Raw genomic sequence first — 19,216 nt, 5'->3', positions numbered from 1 at the left:
TTGACTATGTTATTGTTGATAGTGATGTTTTGCCACTGTTGCAGGATACTAGAGTACAGAGGATTCGAAATTGGAATTGATCACCATTTAGTCTAGAGAAGAATAAAATTGAATTTCATATTGAAATGAATAACATGAAAGGAAATTTTGAAGTGAATAAAAGTTGAGCAGGTCTCAGATGTGAACTGTCGACTAAAATGCACAAACATTATTCAAGAAAGAATGAAAGAGTTTGAGAACAGTAACCAAACCTTGGAGATTCAGTAGCAATCCGTGAAGAAAGCATTGATTGATTCAGCCAGAGAGGCATGTGGTGAATTGTCTGCAAGGATAGAAAAATCAGAAATCCATGGTGGACACAGAAAGTTAAAGAGGCAGTGAAGGAAAAAAAGAAAGCATATCGAAAGTTCCTGACGAATATGTCAGCTTGTGCTCTTAGAGAATCCAGAGACAAATGTAAGACAGCTAAAACTAGCTAAACAAAAAACACTGTGTAAAACTAGCTAAACAAAAGTCATGGAAAGACTTTGGTAAAAAAAACTAAATTACGAAATCATTATTATTAGACCTAGTAACCTGCAGAGAAAAAAAAAAATGGCGGCGGCATTGTCATTGCATGATTTTAATTTAGATTTCAGTCATTTCGTTAAGTGTGAGGTCTGTTATATGTATTCCTTCGATTACATAAATGATTTGTGGATGTTTATTGCGCATGGAAGAAGGGTGTGTGCGAATTGTGACCTGAACGAGGAACTGATGAATGCAAATATGAAATTGATGACAGAAAGTGTTAGTAACGAGAATGTCGCGGGAAACAACCGTGCACGTTTGAAAGAGGATGGTGAGAAATAGAGGCGAAAAAATGTTAAAAAAATCAGTAAAAAAAGAAAAAGCGATTTGAAAACCGTAACGGATGTTAAAATGGATGAAAGTGAGGCGAGAGTGGCGGAAGAAAACGAAATTGAGAGAATGAATGAAACTAGAAATGATGTGATGCAGAAATCGAAAGTGAAAAAAATCGAAAGAATGAATGATAGTGAAAACAGAATGAATGATGGCGAAAGTTGCACGCATGTTAGACCGAAAGTACGGAAACAAAGAAAGATAAATGAGAGTGAAACTGAGAAGAATGATAGCGAAAGTTGGACGTATGTTGGACCGAAAGTACGGAAACAAAGAAGGATGAGTGAAAGTGAGAAGAGGGGGTCGAGAGTTAGAAAGATTTAATGATAGAGAGAATGTGTTGCGAGATTCGGAAGTTGGATTGGATGAGGCAAGAAATGAAATGGATGCGAAATGAAATTAAGAAAATTTAGGTCAAAACTATTAAATTAAATCATGATGGCATGAAAGAGTTAACGAAAGATGAGCGAGTGGCATTGTATGGCGACTCCATTATGATAGGTGTGCTAGAGGATAGAATGAACAAGGTATGTTTTCCAGGAGATAAAATGAGTAGAGTGATTGAGGCATTGGATATGAGGTGGGAGCGAACAAAAGAGTTAATAGAATTAAAAAAAAGTGTCAAAATGGATATCAGGAGGCTGCTTGGAAGGATAAATGAGAATAGTGTGACAGGAAGTGTAGTCAGTGTGTTGCCTAGGTATGACTGTGGTGAAATGAGGCAGAGAGCAAGGATTATGAATGATATGCTGGCTGAAATGTGTGAGGAGATGGGAGTAAAGTTTGTTAATGTGTGGAATGAGTTTGAGGGACGAAGTGAGTTGTATGGTAGCAATAGACTGCATTTGATTGGTTATGGTGTGAGTCGCTTGGAAAGACTGCTGCTGGAAGGTAGAGAAATGAATAGAGAGAATGAATCAGATTGAGAGGAGAGTGATGTGGAAGAGCAGGAGAGATTGAAGAAGTGGATATGAATGGGGAAGTGAGTGGTATGGGTATAGAAAATGAGAGAAGTGCAAGAGGAGCAGGGAAAGGAAACGGGGAGGCTTGGGGTGGACAGGGGTACACGGTGTGAGAAAGGTGGATGCTCCAAGAGGAGGCGTGAGCATGTGTAGGCAGGAAAGGAATGGGATGTCCAGGGATCAAGAGGAAACAGTTGGAATTGAAAAGGATTCTAAAATGAAGAAGCAGAAAGGGAAATGGCCCCAGTCTAGCATGGAGAGATCACATCGAGTGAGTGATATCAGTGGAACTAGCTGTAGATCCAGAAATGAGCTGTTGTGTTTGTATACCAATGCTAGAAGTATAAGAAACAAAGATGAAATGGTTGCACTAATTGCATCTGTTCACCCAAAGATTGTCGGAATAAGTGAGACATGGTTGGAAGAGGATGACATCCTGACAGGAATAGAGATGGAAGGGTATGATGTGTTTTGTGAGGAGAAGGGGTAAAAAGGGAGGGGGAATGATAGAGAAAGAGTTATCTCCATACAAAGTAGAGATGCAAGATGGAAATAGTGCCAGTGGTTTTGAGGCAGTATGGTGTGAGATAGAGGTGAATGGAATCAAATACTTGGTGGGATGTTGTTATAGACCAGGTACTGTGGATGGTGGTGATAGTGAAATGTATAGTCAAATTAGCCAAGCAAATAAGAAAAGGGTGATCGTTATGGGTGATTTTAATTATGGCAATATAGACTGGAATGATGAGATAGCAACTGGAAGTAAAGAAAATTAGTTTCTTGAGTTTTTGAGGGATAACTACCTCAGACAGTATGTAACAGAAGGCACACAAGGATTGAGGATCTTGGATTTGGTCATCTCATCAGAGGATGTAATTATAAATGAGGTGTAATTATAAAAGTTGAGATGAACCATAAAGAGTAGTGAAGATGTTGTGGCCTTGCAAGAAGACTTGAATAAATTGAGTGATTGGGCATGGAAATGGGGATGTGAGTTCAATGTTGCAAAATGTAAGGTTTTAAAATTTGGAAAACAAAGATGGGATGCAGAATTTATGCTTGGTGAGAATATATTGTTGGAGGTAGAGGAAATAAGAGATCTAGGGGGGGGGAGATAGTGGATAAGGATCTAAAATTTAGGGGACACATCATCAAAATTGGGAAGACAACACAAAGGCTTCTGGGAATGATGCGGAGGACACTGACATGTAGAAGTAGGGAGATTCTTGTTCCGTTGTATAAGGCTTTGATTAGACCACACATGGACTCTTGTGCCCAGATTTGGTCACCGGGTTTTCAGAAGGATGAAGAAATGTTGGAAAGGGTCCAAAGGCGACTGACTAAGGTAGTTTCTGACCTCTGGAATGTTGAGTATGAGGAAAGATTAAGAAGATGTAATTTGCAGAGTCTGGTGGAGAGGAGGAAGAGGGGAGATATGATAGAGACCTACAAGTTGGTAAGAGGTTGTTATAAGATCAATGGTGGAGAATTCTACAGAGAATAGTGGGAGATCAGGGGAGAACCAGAGGTCATCCCTGGAAACTGTATAAAGAGGGTGTGAGTAGGCGAGTGAGAGGCAGGTTTTTTTCGTGCAGAGTTGTGAATGATTGGAATGCCTTGCCTGAGAGTGTGGTGTCTGCAAGGAGTTTGAGTGTGTTTAAGGCTCGGTATGATGAGATGTGTGTATGATAAAAGGACCTCCCAGATGAGTCTTTGACTTCATGAGGTCTTGGGGTAATAATAATAAGAAATATCAGGAAGGTGACAAAATATTCTGGAGGCTGTTGAAAAAGCTCAGAAATGGTGGAAAGAGTGCTATAAAAGGAATTAGAGATGATAAAGGTGACATGAAAACTGGAGAAAAAGATATCCTTGATATATAGAATAATTACTTCGAATAATTGCTAAATGAAACAAGCAATGACGGCATACTAGAGTGTACTCTAGTATGCTGTTGGTAAAAAAACTCAACAGGCATGCAATCAGGAATACACATCCATACTTAGTAGAAAAGGCCTTCAAATGCCTGAAATGTGGAAAGGCAGCTGGAGTAGATGATATTCGACCAGAAATGCTCAAGTATGGAGATATAAAAGTCGTACAGTGGCTGCACTGGATAGTTCAGAAGGCCTGGATAGAGATATGAATTCTGGATGATTGGAGTAGAACTCTCATAGTACCCACATATAAAAAAGGGAAACAAATGTGAGAATTACAGAGGCATTTCCCTACTGAATGTTTCTGGTAAGATTTATGCAAGTATACTTGAAGAAGGATTGTGGAAGGGAAGCTTGGTGAAGAACAAGCTGGATTTAGGCCAAATAGAGGTTGTCTGGATCAGATTTTCACTTTATGACAAATAGTAGAGAAATCGTGATAATATAACAGAGATCTGTATTTAAGTTTTGCAAAAACATTAGGGCATTATATCAAGTAATACTTAGTCTTTATTTGAGTTGTGAGTCTCTTAAGGAAACTGAGTAGTATTCCATGGTTTATGAAAATTAGATAATCAATATAATGAAGTTTTTTAAGTTTGCTTTAGTTTTATTTTTGAATGCATTTTATTTTATTTTTTGACAGAGTTTGATTTTTGAAAACAGCTTTTTAATAGAATTATTTTAGAGGCCCAATGTGTCAATCAATAAATTGATATTTCAAAATATATAATTTTAATTATTTTTAGCCTGCCCTTCATTCTCAAAAAAGTATGGTTTGGATGATAAGTTATATGGTTGTCCTATTTATAGCCACTTATCAAAAGTATATCTCTTAAAAATGGTGTGGTGAGAGCACGAACAGTCACTGAAGGAGTGGTATGGTAGACTTCGTGTTTTCTAGGAAGGATGAGTCTTTTGACTCCATGGAGGCCTGAATCGTCATAATACTAATAATAATAATTTTGAATTGTTTGGTCTCCTGCATAACTTTTTTTTTTTTGGAATTCAAAATCAGCCATTTTTTATTTTTTTGAAAAATCTGAGACAATAAAGGTTAATTTTGAGATACATATTCCACTAAATGTATAAATGGAACACACAGAAATGAGACCTCAAGTAGGCAGTTGCAATGTTAAAAGAAATTAGTTTGTCTGAAAATGCAAATAAGAAATCAAAAAAGCATATACCTTGAACATTAAAATGGTACTAAAAAAAATTAGAAATTTGACAATATGGAAATAAGCTGCGATTGATTTTAAAACTTCTTCACTTGAATACAAATGGCCACAATAACTAGGAGGATTCTAGAAAAATCTAATAAAAACATTTTCCTCCATCTGAAGGATAGGATGACAAAATAACTTGCTTTCAGCATAGATTATGCATTTTCAATTTAATTTTTTAATTTGTGATTTCACATGGAATGACATATGCCAGTATAGTTATCATCATACATAGTTTATTCTGTTTGCTGAGCATGAAAAGTACAATTAGCTCTCCCAGCAGCTGTATTGAGGTGTTTTCCATTTGTCCACATGGCTCAGACACATTACTCCTTCCTTCTCCACCTTAACAGCATTCCAGAATCCAGTTTTATACTATGCAGAAAGAAAACCAACTCACACATGAAGATATGCTCACAAACTTTCTCATCATATCAGATGGCCACTCTCCAATCCACTAGTCTAATATGTATAATCCCATCCATCTAGTTTGACTATCAGCTTATCATGTGATAATCTGTCAAAAGTCTGAAAAATTTCAGTATACAACTTGACATCCATTTCCTTCGTCCAATGCATCTGCCACGTTATTGTAATAAGCAAGTAGATTACTAAAACATAACTTCCCTTTAGTAAATCCATGGTGTTCAAAAACAGTGCCATGCCACTGTTGTCAACCCAATTCTGGATCCTGGTTCTTACCAGCTTCTCCAACACCTTAACCACAACATCTGACACACAGATAGGCCTATAATTTGATGCTTGAGTTCTATCACCTCCCTTATGAAGCAGCACAGTCTTGCCCTCCTTTCACTCCTTTGGAACTGAACCCAGTGCAAAACTCATATTAAAAAAAATATGTCAAGGCAGATGTCAACTCCCTAGCACATTCCTTCAAAATGCTTGGTGATATATTATCAAGTCCCACAGCCTTATTAATATCAAGTTTGCTTAATTTCCCATATTCCTCTCCTCCTCATCATTAACTGCCCTCACACTCTCCATGATGTCACATTCACAAGAATGAAAGCTTTATGAACTGCTCATTAAGTATCTCCACTATATCTTCTGCATCAGCTGTTTTTATACCATTTTCTCCAATTAATGTCATCCTCCCATAATCATTCCTTGTTTTTCTTTTCTTTTTTTTTTTTTTGCTGGCTACATATTGAAAGAACTCAAGAATTCTTTTTGGCTTCATTAGTTAACTTCTGCTCATACTTCACTTTTGCTACCCTTACAAACCAAGTCACTCTCCTTTCCTGTTCTTTGTGATCCTCATGCAACTGATTATTTCCAGTTCTTTTATGCTGCCATGATAATGCCTCTTTCCTTTGTATCACATGCTTAATCTCTTCATCCATCCATTTTACACCCACCTTTTAGTGAATCAAAGAAACTTCTCTTACCATCGCTTATCTAAAACTGTGACTACTGAAGCAGTTTGTTAAGGCATTAAACAAGAATGATGAATATTGTTTTGAGTACCTTTGATACAAATTATTAACAATTCTTTCAGATACCAAACTCCAAGATGATAATTTTGTGATATAAGGCGTATAAAAGTTGATTGTAAACATGGTTTCAACACATAAACAATAAATAAATAAAACCATGAATTTATTTAAAAAATATAAAAACTTTTTTTTTGAAATTACAACGATCTTAATTTCAAAAGCACTGCAGCACAAAACTCAAGAAATTTGGAAGGAGTATGAACTATTATTGACTGTATATTTGACAAGAAATTACATTCTTGTTTAATCGTTTACCTAAATTTAAGCAAACAAAAGTTTGCCCATGAAGTGTCATCGTGATTAGGCTATTTATATATAGAGAGAGACTGTTGACATTACATCAATTGCCTTAGCATACTCCCCTTTTGGACATGTATATTGCTGTGCATTATGGAATGGACACTGAGGCAACTGATGTCAAATTGGCAGATTCCATATACTGTATATAAGATTAAAGGATTAAATAAGTGGCAAGACTTTTGTCCACTTTTACTTAGTACAAAACAAGGGGCAGGGTGAAAAAATTCACCAGGGTTTTAATTGATGAAAAGACTAATACTGAAAATGTATCTGAACAATAGCAGTACATAAAATTTGCATTTAAAAAGAACTAATGGTATATGTCACATAAGAATTGCTGCCATGGGGTAATTAAACACAAAAGGGCACAATAGCAAACAGTTGCTACTTGGCTACAATGCTTGAGTTGTCAAAAAATAAAAATAAAATATCACAGATCACATGACTGACATCACCAAAAGTAATCAAATATTTAAAAAAAAATACCAAACAATTACAAAATAATAAAGAACATAAAATATTGATAATTACCATCAAAATTATAATAATACAAATAATAAAAACCAAATGAATAGAAGAGTGCATATTTCCCAAAATAATGCAGGAGAAGTATAAAATGGAGTAATGATTTAACTCAACAAGCAGCAGAAAAAAGGCTACAAAACCAACTTCTGCAACTCAAGAAACAACAGCTAGATATAATAATATGAGAAAGTAGAACAGAAATTATTATTTAGTATTTACATTGATTAATGCTCAAGCCTGTCATATTTTCCTAGAATTCATTTTCTAGGAAATGAATTCTAGGAATTGCTAAACACAGTATAAAACAATTTCCAGGGGTAACTTCTTGTTTTCTCCCTTGTCATGTATTGAAAAATTTTTGCATCACTACTATAAAATTTCTTTCTAGTAGTGATTACTAAAGTAATCCACAGACTTAGTGTGTCATCATGGGAAGCATTTCCACAGAGATGTCATCATAATGGTCACTAACTATTTCTGGAACCTTGCTGACTAGATCTGCAAAGTAAATAGTCCAAATGTGATTATATCAAGCCTTAGACAGAGGGATAACAACCTTATTTCTGTTTAATAATGCATTCAACACCAGGCAATCAGATGAGCTGTTTTGGTCACCTATTATGTAAATCTCTGCAGTCCAGTTCCATCCATTAAAGGAACTGGAATGTAATCTTTTACATTCCAAAGTGCATAATCTTACATTTTGCCATGTTTTACTTGTAAACATTATTATTATTATTATTCCTGATTTATTGGTGTTTTGGTTTCAATTTAATGGACTTAAGTGTGTAATTTTGGTATATTATTGGAGCTTTATTAGCGTGGTTAGTGTACTAAAGTGTTTTATAACATAATCTATGTCGGGAAGTCGCCGCTAGATGAATTCGTAATGTGTAGTGTTCGTGCAAGCTCCAGATAAGTATCATTTTCAGTTATCGATACAAATTACTTAATATTGTGTAGTTTTGTTTTGTTTGCCTTGCGTATTTTAGTGCGTCTATTTTTAGTGTGTTATAACGTATAATTTGACAAAATACGTTGCAAATAAGGATGGCACCTGTGCGAAGGAAAATGGCGGCCAGTAATGAAGGTTCGCCATCGTTATCAAAGAATGGTAGCATAAAAGAAATGAGTCAGTGTACTAGCTGTGAAATGTACGCTTTGCGGAGTGCGGTCGGAGTGTGGTTAGATGATAATAAAGGATTGAATGTGTGTAGAAAATGTAGGGAGAATGAGGAATTGAAGTGTATTTCGGATCGTGAGTGTGATATTTTTGTCAACCTTCAGAATGAAGGAAATAGGGATATGACGAGAAACGGCAAGGTTGTACATGAAAATTGTAAGAGTGTGAATGATAGTATAAATGGTTTCTCAGAGAACAAAAAAGATGAGATAGGTGCATTGAGTGAGATCGCGTTGTTCAATAGTGCGATAGAAAGAGCAAAACAGCAGCTAGAATGCATGAACAAAAGTAGACTGAATGAACCAACCAATAATAAAAGGTATGACAGGAAAAATAGACGTATGAATGTGAACATGAACAGAATGAAGGATAGAGTACTGTATGGAGACTCGTTAGTACGAGGTGTGTTAGTAGAGGATTTGACAAAATCGTACCAACCTGGTGCGACCATAAAGGACGTAACTGCGTCTATTAGAGAGCAAAAGGAAAGGGTGAAAGAAATGATTGTTGTGGCAGGTGCGAATGATTTGAAAGGAGATAAAATGGAAATGATAGAAGACCTGAATGAATTGTTTGAGGTAGCAAAAGAAAAGAGTGAGAGAGTTAGAATAATTAGTCTTTTGCCACGGTATGACAGTGAAATGTTTAAAAGGAGGGCTATAATTGCGAATGACTTTATGCTTGGGTTATGTATGACGAGTGGTGTGGAATTTGTGGATGTGTGGAGTGAGTTTGATGGGCGAAAGGATCTATATAAGATGGATGGCTTGCATTTGAATGGTTACGGTGTAAGAAGACTTGAGAAAGTGTTGCTGAATGTAGTGGATGTGCAAATTCAGGGAAACTAGATTTGTTAGGGGGGGGGGGGAGTAGAGATACAGTCCTTATGGAGGCAGTTGAATGTAAGAAGGAATATAATATGCCAGAGCAAATAAGGACAACAAACCAGAGTGGGATAGTTAATATAAGGCATCAAGGTAGGGTTGGGGCTAATGGGGGTCTTAAATTCATGTACACTAATACTAGGAGTATTAGGAACAAGAAGGAAGAGTTATTGGCCATGGTTGGCACTTCCAGACCACAGGTTATAGGTATTAGTGAAACATGGCTGACTGTAGATGATATAACTAGTGGGATTGAATGTGATGGGTATAGTGTGTTCAGGAATGACAGAGAGAATAAAATGGGGGGAGGAGTATTGTTGATGATAGCTGATGAGCTCCAGCCAAGGAGAATAGAAGTTGAATTGCAGGATAGAGAAAAGAGGACATTTGAGGCCATTTGGTGTGAGATTGTTGCTAGCAGAACTAAATATACAATTGGGTGCTGCTATAGACCAGGTGATGGAAAAGATGGTGGTGACAGTATGCACAAGCAAATAGAAGAAATGGGTGGAAGGAGGGTGATTATTATGGGAGATTTCAACTATGGTCGCATTGATTGGAGTGAGGAGAGGACACACGGGAGGAAGGAACTGGATTTTATGCGGTTATTAAGGGATAACTATCTGCGACAGCATGTAATGGAAAATACTAGGGGTCAGAGAGTGCTTGACCTAGTAATTGCATCTGAGGATTTGGCTGTAACAAATATGACCACATTGCCACCAATCGGTGAGAGTGATCATAGGATCTTACCTTGGGAGGTGGCTAAAGGTGTAGAATTTTCAATTAAGACAGGGTACATGTGGAATTATCGGGCTGGAAAGTATGACATGCTTAGGAGTTTGATTGGTTCAGTGCCATGGCATGTACAACTGCAAGGACTAGAAGTTGATAGTACATGGGAGGTAGTTAAGAAGTGCTTGCATGAAGCAATGGCTGACTGTATACCTAGAGTCCGAATAATAAATCAAGTAGGGGTTAAATGGATGAATAACACCATTAAGCTTGAGTTGCAAAAAAAGAAACAACTGTGGAGGGAATTTAAGGAGAAGGGTGACCGGCAGACACATGAACGGTATAAAGCGCAGGCCAGAAGGGTGACGAGTGTGGTAAGAAAAGCAAAAAAGGATTACGAAAGAACATTGGCCATGCAGGCTAAAGAGAATCCTAAACAGTTTTTTAGATATGTAGCAAGTAAAAGGAAAAATGTACATGGCAGATTGATTTTAAAGAATGCTGATGGTAGGGAGGTAACTGAATCAGTTGAGATAGTTGAGTTACTGAGTGAGCACTTTGCAAAAGTATATCATCCAGGTGGTGACATTGCAGAAACGAATAAACCAGTAGATTATACGGGAATTGTGGTTAATGAAGTGGAGGTGAGTAGTCTATTGCATGACCTCAATGTCAATACATCTGTGGGATTGGATGGTATACCAGTTCATGTTGTACGAGAAGCAGCTAAAGAATTGTCAGTACCCTTGACCATTTTGTTTAATTTGAGTCTCGGGTCTGGGTTAGTCCCGAGCGGGTGGAAAGGGGGGAAAATAGTTCCACTGCATAAAGGTGGTTCCAAGACTGCTGTTGTAAATTACCGACCGATTAGCATATCAGGAATCATTGTCAAGGTCTTAGAGAAATTAATCAAGAAAAGAATACAGGATTGGATAGATGAAAATGGGATATTGTATGGGGGACAACATGGTTTTGTAAAGGGTAGATCATGCCTCAGTAACTTGCTCACGTTTTATAACACAGTGACGGCTGAACTGGATAGGGGTAATGGGTTTACAGTGATACTACTGGACCTTGCCAAGGCCTTTGATAGGATACCACATGGAACCCTAATCAGTAAACTGGAGCAGATGGGTATAGATATAGGGTTGGTGAGATGGATAAGAGGGTGGTTGAAGGAGAGATATCAAAGAGTGGTTTATTCAGGAGTGGAGTCTAAAAGACGTCTTGTGACTAGTGGAGTCCCACAGGGCTCTGTTCTTGGACCACTGCTTTTCAATTTGTTCATCAATGATATTGGAAAGGATTTGAGAGGAAGTGTTCACTTGTTTGCTGATGATGCAAAGTTAGGTAGAGCAATTGTGAGTGCACAAGATGTCAAAATTTTACAGGATGATTTGGATAGTTTGGAGGACTGGGCTAGGAAAAATGGATGTCAATTTAATGTGGCAAAGTGTAAGGTTATGCACTTTGGGGTGAAAAGAATAGCAGCAGTATATCGCATTGGTGGAATCATACTCCAGGAGATTGATGAGGCCAGGGATTTGGGAGTTTTGGTGGATAGGGAGTTGAAGTTTAGGGGGCACATTGCAAAAGTAACTAAAACAGCTCACCAAATCACTTGGCTTCTGAAAAATACTTTAACATGCAGAGACGAACAAGTTGTTGTTCCTCTGTATCGAGCCTTGATACGACCCCATCTGGACTTCTGTGCCCAGCTATGGCCACCAGGGTTTCTTCGTGATGGGGAGGAAGTGGAGAGGGTCCAGAGACAAGTGACCAAGATGATAGCAGGTCTGTGGAATGAACCTTATGAGAATAGGTTGAAGATTTGTGGGTTGCAGAAATTGGACGATAGGCGAAGGAGGGGTGATATGATTGAGACATTCAAATTACTGAAGGGTTTTTATAGGATTGATCCAGAAGATATTTTTGAAAATATGACTGGTGGTGGGAGGACTAGGGGCCATGCATGGAAGCTGGGCAAGAGCGTGGTTGACAAGGGTGTTAGAGCTAGGTTCTTTACTTGGAGAGTGGTAAATGAGTGGAATAAGCTTCCAGAGTCTGTTGTGGGTGCTACGACCGTGAATGAGTTCAAGGCAAGGTATGATAGATACTGTGTGAATGTTGAATAGTTGTTCTTGACATGATGTTAGGGCCTCCCTCGATGAGTCTGTCGACTGCTTGGAGTTTCCCGGAACAATAATAATAATAATAATAATACCTCCAAGGAGTCTGAAGACTCATCGCGGGAAGACACTTAGAACTGTCTCGACCACTACACACCGAACCTCTACTACGAATCATCTCCATCAATGCCATCTACTGCCCACCTCCACCACCACAACTAGTATTTTTTGTCTGTAAATTGCGTGTGTTCTGAAGGGCTGATTTGTCTGTATGCAGGATGAAAAACCCGAGTTTCTGGGAGAAAAAAACTGCTACCTCCATATGAGATCAGCTAACTCGCCTTCGAGTGAAATGGTCTGGATAAAGATTCCTTCTGTCGCGACGAGAATCAAACTTAGGCCTATTCCAATTGAAGGGTGCAATGTACTGTCATTCTTCCAATTGCGCCACGGAGGCGCTTGTTGTTGGTGGAGGCGTTGTTGAAAGTTTTTCACTTGGTTATACTATAAATTAAAGATACCAAGAAATTATATATATACTTGGTTTAATCCATTTTTCCAAGTGTAAGCAAATAAAGTTTACGCCTGAAGTATTTTCAGGACTGGGTCTTGTGGTATGACTTGTGAAGTCATACCACAAGAAAGGTGGTATGACTTCACACCACTTGCCTTAGTATCCCATAATGCAAAGCACATCTCCTTGTGGACATGTATATACTGCTATGCATTATGGGAAGGGGTCACTACCCAGACCGGTTTCCCTGTATTATGTGCAGGGTTGAGTTAGGGGCACAGGAGTGGGAATCCCAGTTCAATGTTACAAACTGTAAGTTTTCAAAAGTTGGAAAATAAAGATGGGATGTGGAATTTACTCTTTAGGGATATATTGTTGTTTAATAGATACAGTAATGACATTAGGAAGGGTCTAACAGGAGATGTGCAATTGTTTGCTGATGATGCAAAGATAGCAGGACAATCAGGGATGCTACTCATAGTCAGCACTTACAAAATGATTTGAAGAGGCTGAAAAATTGGGAAAATGAAAATGGTTATCAGTTTAATTGGTAAGTAAAAAATTATGCACTTTGGCAAGATGAGATTTCCAGTGGCATGTTGTATTAGCAAGGTTATGCTACAAGAAACTGATGAGGCTAGCGATCTTGGCATAATTGTGAATAGGAATTTGAAGTTTAAATGTCACATAGCAAAAGTTGCAAATATATCTCAGTGGATAATTGTGATGTTAAGCAAACATCACATTAAACTTTCTTATCCTTGACATTTAAGGATAAGAAAGCCATTTTTGCCTCTTTATAAGGCCTAAATAAAACCACACCTTGATCATTCTGCATAGATTTGATCTGGGTTCCAAGGGGATAAAGAAGTTGTAGAAAGGATGCAAAGAAGAGTTACAAAGATTATATCTGGATTATGGGATTTAGATTATGAGGACAGATTGCATGTGGATTACAGACTGGTTAACAGGAGAAAGGTGTGTGATATGATAGAGGTTTATGAAAATTGAATGGGTGTAATAGGATATATGATGAAATTTTTCATTATATGGAAGGTGGGAAGAGAACGTGGGGGCATCCGTGGAAGTTAAGTTTGTTCGTAGTCAAGAAAGGGATAAGAGCTACGTTTTTCTTCACAGAATTGTGACTGAGTGGAATAGTTTGTTTTTAAGGGTAATGAGTGCATCTAGTGTGAATGAATTTTAGAGATGATATAACAGCTGGATTGGGTGATTTATAGCCTCCCTGGATGAGTCCTTGACTCCCTGGAGGTATCAGATAATAATACTATTGTTGTAAGTGGAGGAAATAAGAGATCTTGCGGTGATAATGGATAAGGTTCTAAAATTTCGAGCATATATTCTGGCAGTAATGTGATGAAGGACACTGACTTGTAGAAGTAAAGAGATTCTGGTTCCATTATATAAGGACTTGATTAGGCTACGTATGGACTACTGCACACAGATTTGGAATGTTGAATACAAAGAAAGTTGAGAAGATGCAATTTGCAAAGTCTAGTGGATTTTATGGAGGATGGGGATAGAACAAGAGAACATCCTTGGAAGCTGAGAATGAATGTCTCTAAGAAAGGGGTGAGGACTATATTTTTCTCTCATAGGGTGGTGCATGATTGGAATGGATTGCCATTGGATGTTGTGTGTGCAAGCAGTGTGAATGAATTCAGGAACAATTATGATAGCTGGTGCATGTAGTATGTGGCCTCCCTTGAGGTCTCTTTATAATAATAATATATACTAGTGGTGGTGGGTGATGGTGCTGTATGTTGCTGGCAGTAATGTTGTGTAGTTGAAGGATTAAGTAAGAGAGACATTGTAGTGGAGTATTGGACCCTCCCATGATGATTCCGTGGACTCCTTGGAGGTGTCATGTAACAACAATAATAGTAAACTGCATTAATGTAAAAAAATACAATTTTTAGTTTTATATAAGTAATTTAGCTATGCAGGCAGTGTAATTTATCCATGCAAGTATTGCACATTTGGCTATCTTGCCTACACAAGTAGGATGGTGAGTCAATAGTTCTGTGGAAACTGTGTATTTTTTCCCGGTTTTGGAATCAGGAAGACGTCTGTAAGTTTCCACCATTCTAGGTAGTGATTTAGCCATAGGATGGCATTGGTGATGCCCCCAGATGCATAATGCCTTTGAGTGAGGGCAGCTCGATTGCCTTGATCATGATTCCCTCTGGGCCCAGGGCCTTCTTGGTATTGAGTTTTTTTTCTTATAATTTGGATATTTCTGCTGGCGATATGGGTTTGTTGTTGGATTTTTCTTATGAAGTTTAAGTCTGCTTGGGCATAACTGGGGCTGTATTGTTTTCCAAAGCTCACAGATGCTTCCGCTTTTCCTTCATCTTTATAGGCTATTCCGTGTTCCCCTTTGATTGGAATGAATGTTTTGTGTTTTTAGCAAAGCAATCTCATAACTTTCCATATTGACTGGTCTTCTGTGCTTAAGTGATGTATCTTGTTGTTCCAAAGTTCATTTTAGTGGTCTTTTAGTGTGTACCGAACCTGGTTCATTGCTCTATTAGCTGCATGTTTTATATGAAGGATCCATTGCTCTGTGATATGGTTTGGCAATGCTCGTGTCATTGAATTGGTTACATAGAATATTGCTGTCAATATTTGGTTTTCAAAGATTGTCACTACCTTTTCTATTTCTTCAATAGATGTTATGTGTGGCACTGGGCCTAGGTTTTCCTGGAAAGCTGGGGGGGGGGGTTCCAGTTATAAAATGATGTTTTCTTCAGTTAGGCTGTGTATGGTGCCTAGTTTCAGTATAATGAGTTTATGATCTGAACTCATATTGTTGATAGCTGCCTGCTATATTCTTTAGTATTACTATATCAAGTACATCTGGACGGTCAGTGAATCTGTAGAATGTGGGCTCTGTGGATCCTATTATTGTCCCATTTCTATTTTGTATTAGCATATGAGTTGAGTGTTCTGCCATTGATGTTTGTATTTTTACTGTTCCAAGTTGAGTGTTTGGTGTTAAGATCTCCGGCTATGAACACTGCTCTACCTGCGTTCAGTAGATCTTCCACGTCTGATTCGAAGAGGTTTTTTTTTTTTTTGTTTTTGGGGGGGGGGGGTTATAGGCTGCACACATCTTGTGTTTTCCATGTGAATTTCGATTCCTGTTGTTTCAATGTGTTCTGCTTGGAGCTTAACGAATTCATTATGTTTTATTCTTCTTTTGATGAAGATGGCTGTGCCTCCTCCTCTTGTATAGGATCAGTCCGTGCGGTAGGTAATATAGTTGATTTTTGGTTTGTTGCTTGGTTGCAGGTGTGTTTCTTTCATGAGGATAATATTAGCTTGGAACTCTGAGGTGAATTCCTGTAGTTCTAGGATCTTGTTTGTTAGTCAATTTGTGTTCCAGCAACAATCTGTAGTGAGGTGGGTTTCCTATTGTGTTTATCCATTGAGGATTGCTGAGAATAGTAACTAAGTATGCCTAAGGATGATGCCCTTGCCTTCTTGTGTGGGGTTGATTTCTCAGAGTTCTAATAGCATTTTTCCAATGCAGCTTGAAAAATTTGACAGGTCAGGTTTACTGGAATTTTGGGGGTAGTATAATGAGTGGACCAAGAAAAAATAGACTTACCATAGAATCTGTGAAAGGACTTGCTATAGTTAAATTTAATTACAGACATTTTACATGTAAAAATATGTCAAAACAAAGAACTGCTAAAGAAAATTAGGTATAGTGAAAAATATGCATGGGCTGCAAAGTAATGTATGAGTGTGATAAGTCTAATTCTTTTTCATGTAGGCCTACTCTTGTTTCATAAGACTTATGATGACACTTAAAATCTCATATTTTTGTGTGTTCTAATAATCATACTCATCACGTCTAATTAATGAAAAGCTTACAAAGGTAAAGATTTTAAACATATGTATTTATTTTTGTATTTGATGTTTGAGTCCGGAATGAGTTGGTCAGGCGACGGAGTGTCAGCATTTTGGCATTTTTAGAATATGGTAACCCTAGTCTTGGGGGATAAGTTGATTTTGGCATAGCTGCCTCTGCATAAGATTTTCTGCTTGTTGTGGAGGTCGTGGTTTGTATGGTGGTTCTTTGTTCTATGGGAATGCTGTATAGCCCCCTGTAGTTTGCATGGTGTGGGCCCTACAATTTGCACACTTTGCTGGTTGTGTGCATGGTTTTTGGCATTTAGTCGTTGCATGTTTGCCCGCATTGATATTCTACTTTGCAACAGCTCTGCGATTTTTGCCGAATTAGTCACTGGATGAGTGATGAAGTGGAATTGTGATTAGATTTTGCATGATTGAATTGTAAATTGCGTTAAAGGGCTAAAAAAGGATAAAAGAGATTCATTGTGATTTACAGAATAATCACATTGGTGAATTCTGCTACTGAGGCAAATACAGGTAAGGAAAACTTTGCTGATCTCTACAAATAACAACACTGATAGATATGGAAACACTAGTAGATGAAACTAAATTCGACGATGTTTATCAGGAGTTCGTCAGATTAGGTGAAGTACTTAATAACAATTGGCCAGGTAAAATAAAACTCTCAGACATTTCCCCCCACGATCGCCACAGAAGGTCTGGAAGAACCAAACCAAGAGAAGGTGATAAGCACTAAACAACAGAGCTCACACCAGTCACCAAACCCTGAGGATGCAGCAAAATTCCAAACCAATGCCCACTCTATACCAGATACAGTTGACACACAGGAGGAATTCCAGACAAAAAAAAAAAAAGAAAAAGGAAAATCTCCATTACCAGATACACCCAAACCAGTAGAAATGGAGACTGATAATGATACAAATTCAATAGAAAGAATACCCCCAGTCATCCAAAGAGATAAAAATCACTGGACATCTGTTGTCACTACATTCAGAACATTAGAAATCACATTTACGAAAGCCACCGACACAGAAGGAATTCGCATCTTTATGACTAAATCACAGATAGTTTGAAGGTGGTAGATGTGTTTCTAGGCCTTAGGGGTATGGTGTTTTGTTAGCTCTGTGCATGCAGCTGACCGTAACTGGTCTGAATCATTTGTTTTGGAGGTGTGATGTGACTTCTGTTGATATTATTTGAGTTACCCCTCTGAGCATTACTTTAAGGTTCTTGCTGTTAAGTACAAATGTGTGGTAGGGTAGGTTACTGTTATCAAGGAATTTGGTTAGTTTACTGTAATCGATGGAGGTTTTTGGTTGGATGCGAATTCCTTCTGTGTTGGTGGCTTTCGTAAATGTGATTTCTAATGTTCTGAATGCAGTGACAACAGATGTCCAGTGATTTTTATCTCTTTGGATGACTGGGGGTATTCTTTCTATTGAATTTGTATCATTATCAGTTACTATCGGTGACGAATGAAGTTTGACTGCCTATCTGTCTTCAAAAAGTTAGGGTTAAAAGATTTTTGCCCATTCTGTTTGGGATATAAAAGAAGAGAAGATTTTTAATGTACTTCATTATTAAAAAAAAAAAAATCTTACTTTGATCTTCTGTGAGAAGTTTATCGGGGTCACAAATATAGGAAGGTGTCTTTCTGTTACATCTTTCAGGGTTCTGTTGAGGATCAGGATAATCATTTTCACTCCAAAGTTTCTTCCTGTTTGAAGGATCTGGCAAAACTGACACATACGACTCCGCTAAACAATACGAGAGAACAATCATCAGAAAATACACCACATCCAACATAATGGCTTAATGAAATGACGACCAGAATAGCTTGATAAGATCGTTGTTATTGGTAAAAATGGATTTCTGTTCCTGAAAGCAAAATTGTCATTTTGATATCTTATCCAATTTCTTGACAAAATTTTAAGTCGTATCTAGGATGTTGCTCTTATTCAATTTAACTTAACTGCAAACTATAGCATCAGTAAAGTATGAATTATATACTGCCCAGAACAATTATATATGATATTCTTGTTAAAATTATTTCGCACTAAAATGTATAATTTGTTAAATTTGTAATAAATATCGATTATTTAAACAATATCTCATCAATTACACCCTATCCAATAAGTAAAAAATATTCATTCATGTATAAAGTATCCAATAGTTATAATTATTTGCAGAAATGTATAATTATTCGACAGAAACCAAAACATCTACTAATTGTTTTGAGCAGTGTACTTAAATCATTGTAAACTCTACTTAAAGTATAGAAAGTTAAAGTTTACCCAAGACAAATATATTTCTTAGAACAGTTGATAAATATTGATATATTTGATCTCTCGTATCTTTAATTTTAATTTCTTCCTCATACACTTTTTGTCTTGTAACATATTAATGTGGCGTCTACGTTAAATATAGATAATGAGAAGGAAATTACCGCCACTGTCCCTGAATAATTGTTTCTTACATTCATTAGAGAATAGAGA

At 37.4% G+C, this 19,216-nt stretch overlaps 1 protein-coding gene across 2 annotated transcripts in view; it reads right to left on the bottom strand.

Moving 5' to 3' along the window:
- The window catches only part of LOC150102994 (uncharacterized), a 69,001-nt gene that overhangs the window by 43,623 nt on the left and 6,162 nt on the right, over window positions 1-19,216 (bottom strand). For both annotated transcript variants that reach the window (XM_090398029.1, XM_090398030.1), the window contains exon 2: window positions 18,323-18,599. In XM_090398029.1, the coding sequence (XP_090254155.1) occupies window positions 18,323-18,527 (205 nt within the window). In that variant the 5' untranslated portion in view covers window positions 18,528-18,599. The remainder of the gene's footprint in view (window positions 1-18,322; window positions 18,600-19,216) is intronic.

Source organism: Typopeltis vanoorti, chromosome 9, assembly GCF_054136105.1.
Source record: "Typopeltis vanoorti isolate ZY-2024b chromosome 9, IOZ_Tvanoo_1.0, whole genome shotgun sequence".
Taxonomy (NCBI): Eukaryota; Metazoa; Arthropoda; class Arachnida; order Uropygi; family Thelyphonidae; genus Typopeltis; species Typopeltis vanoorti.
This window is presented reverse-complemented; position numbering and strand designations above follow the sequence as displayed.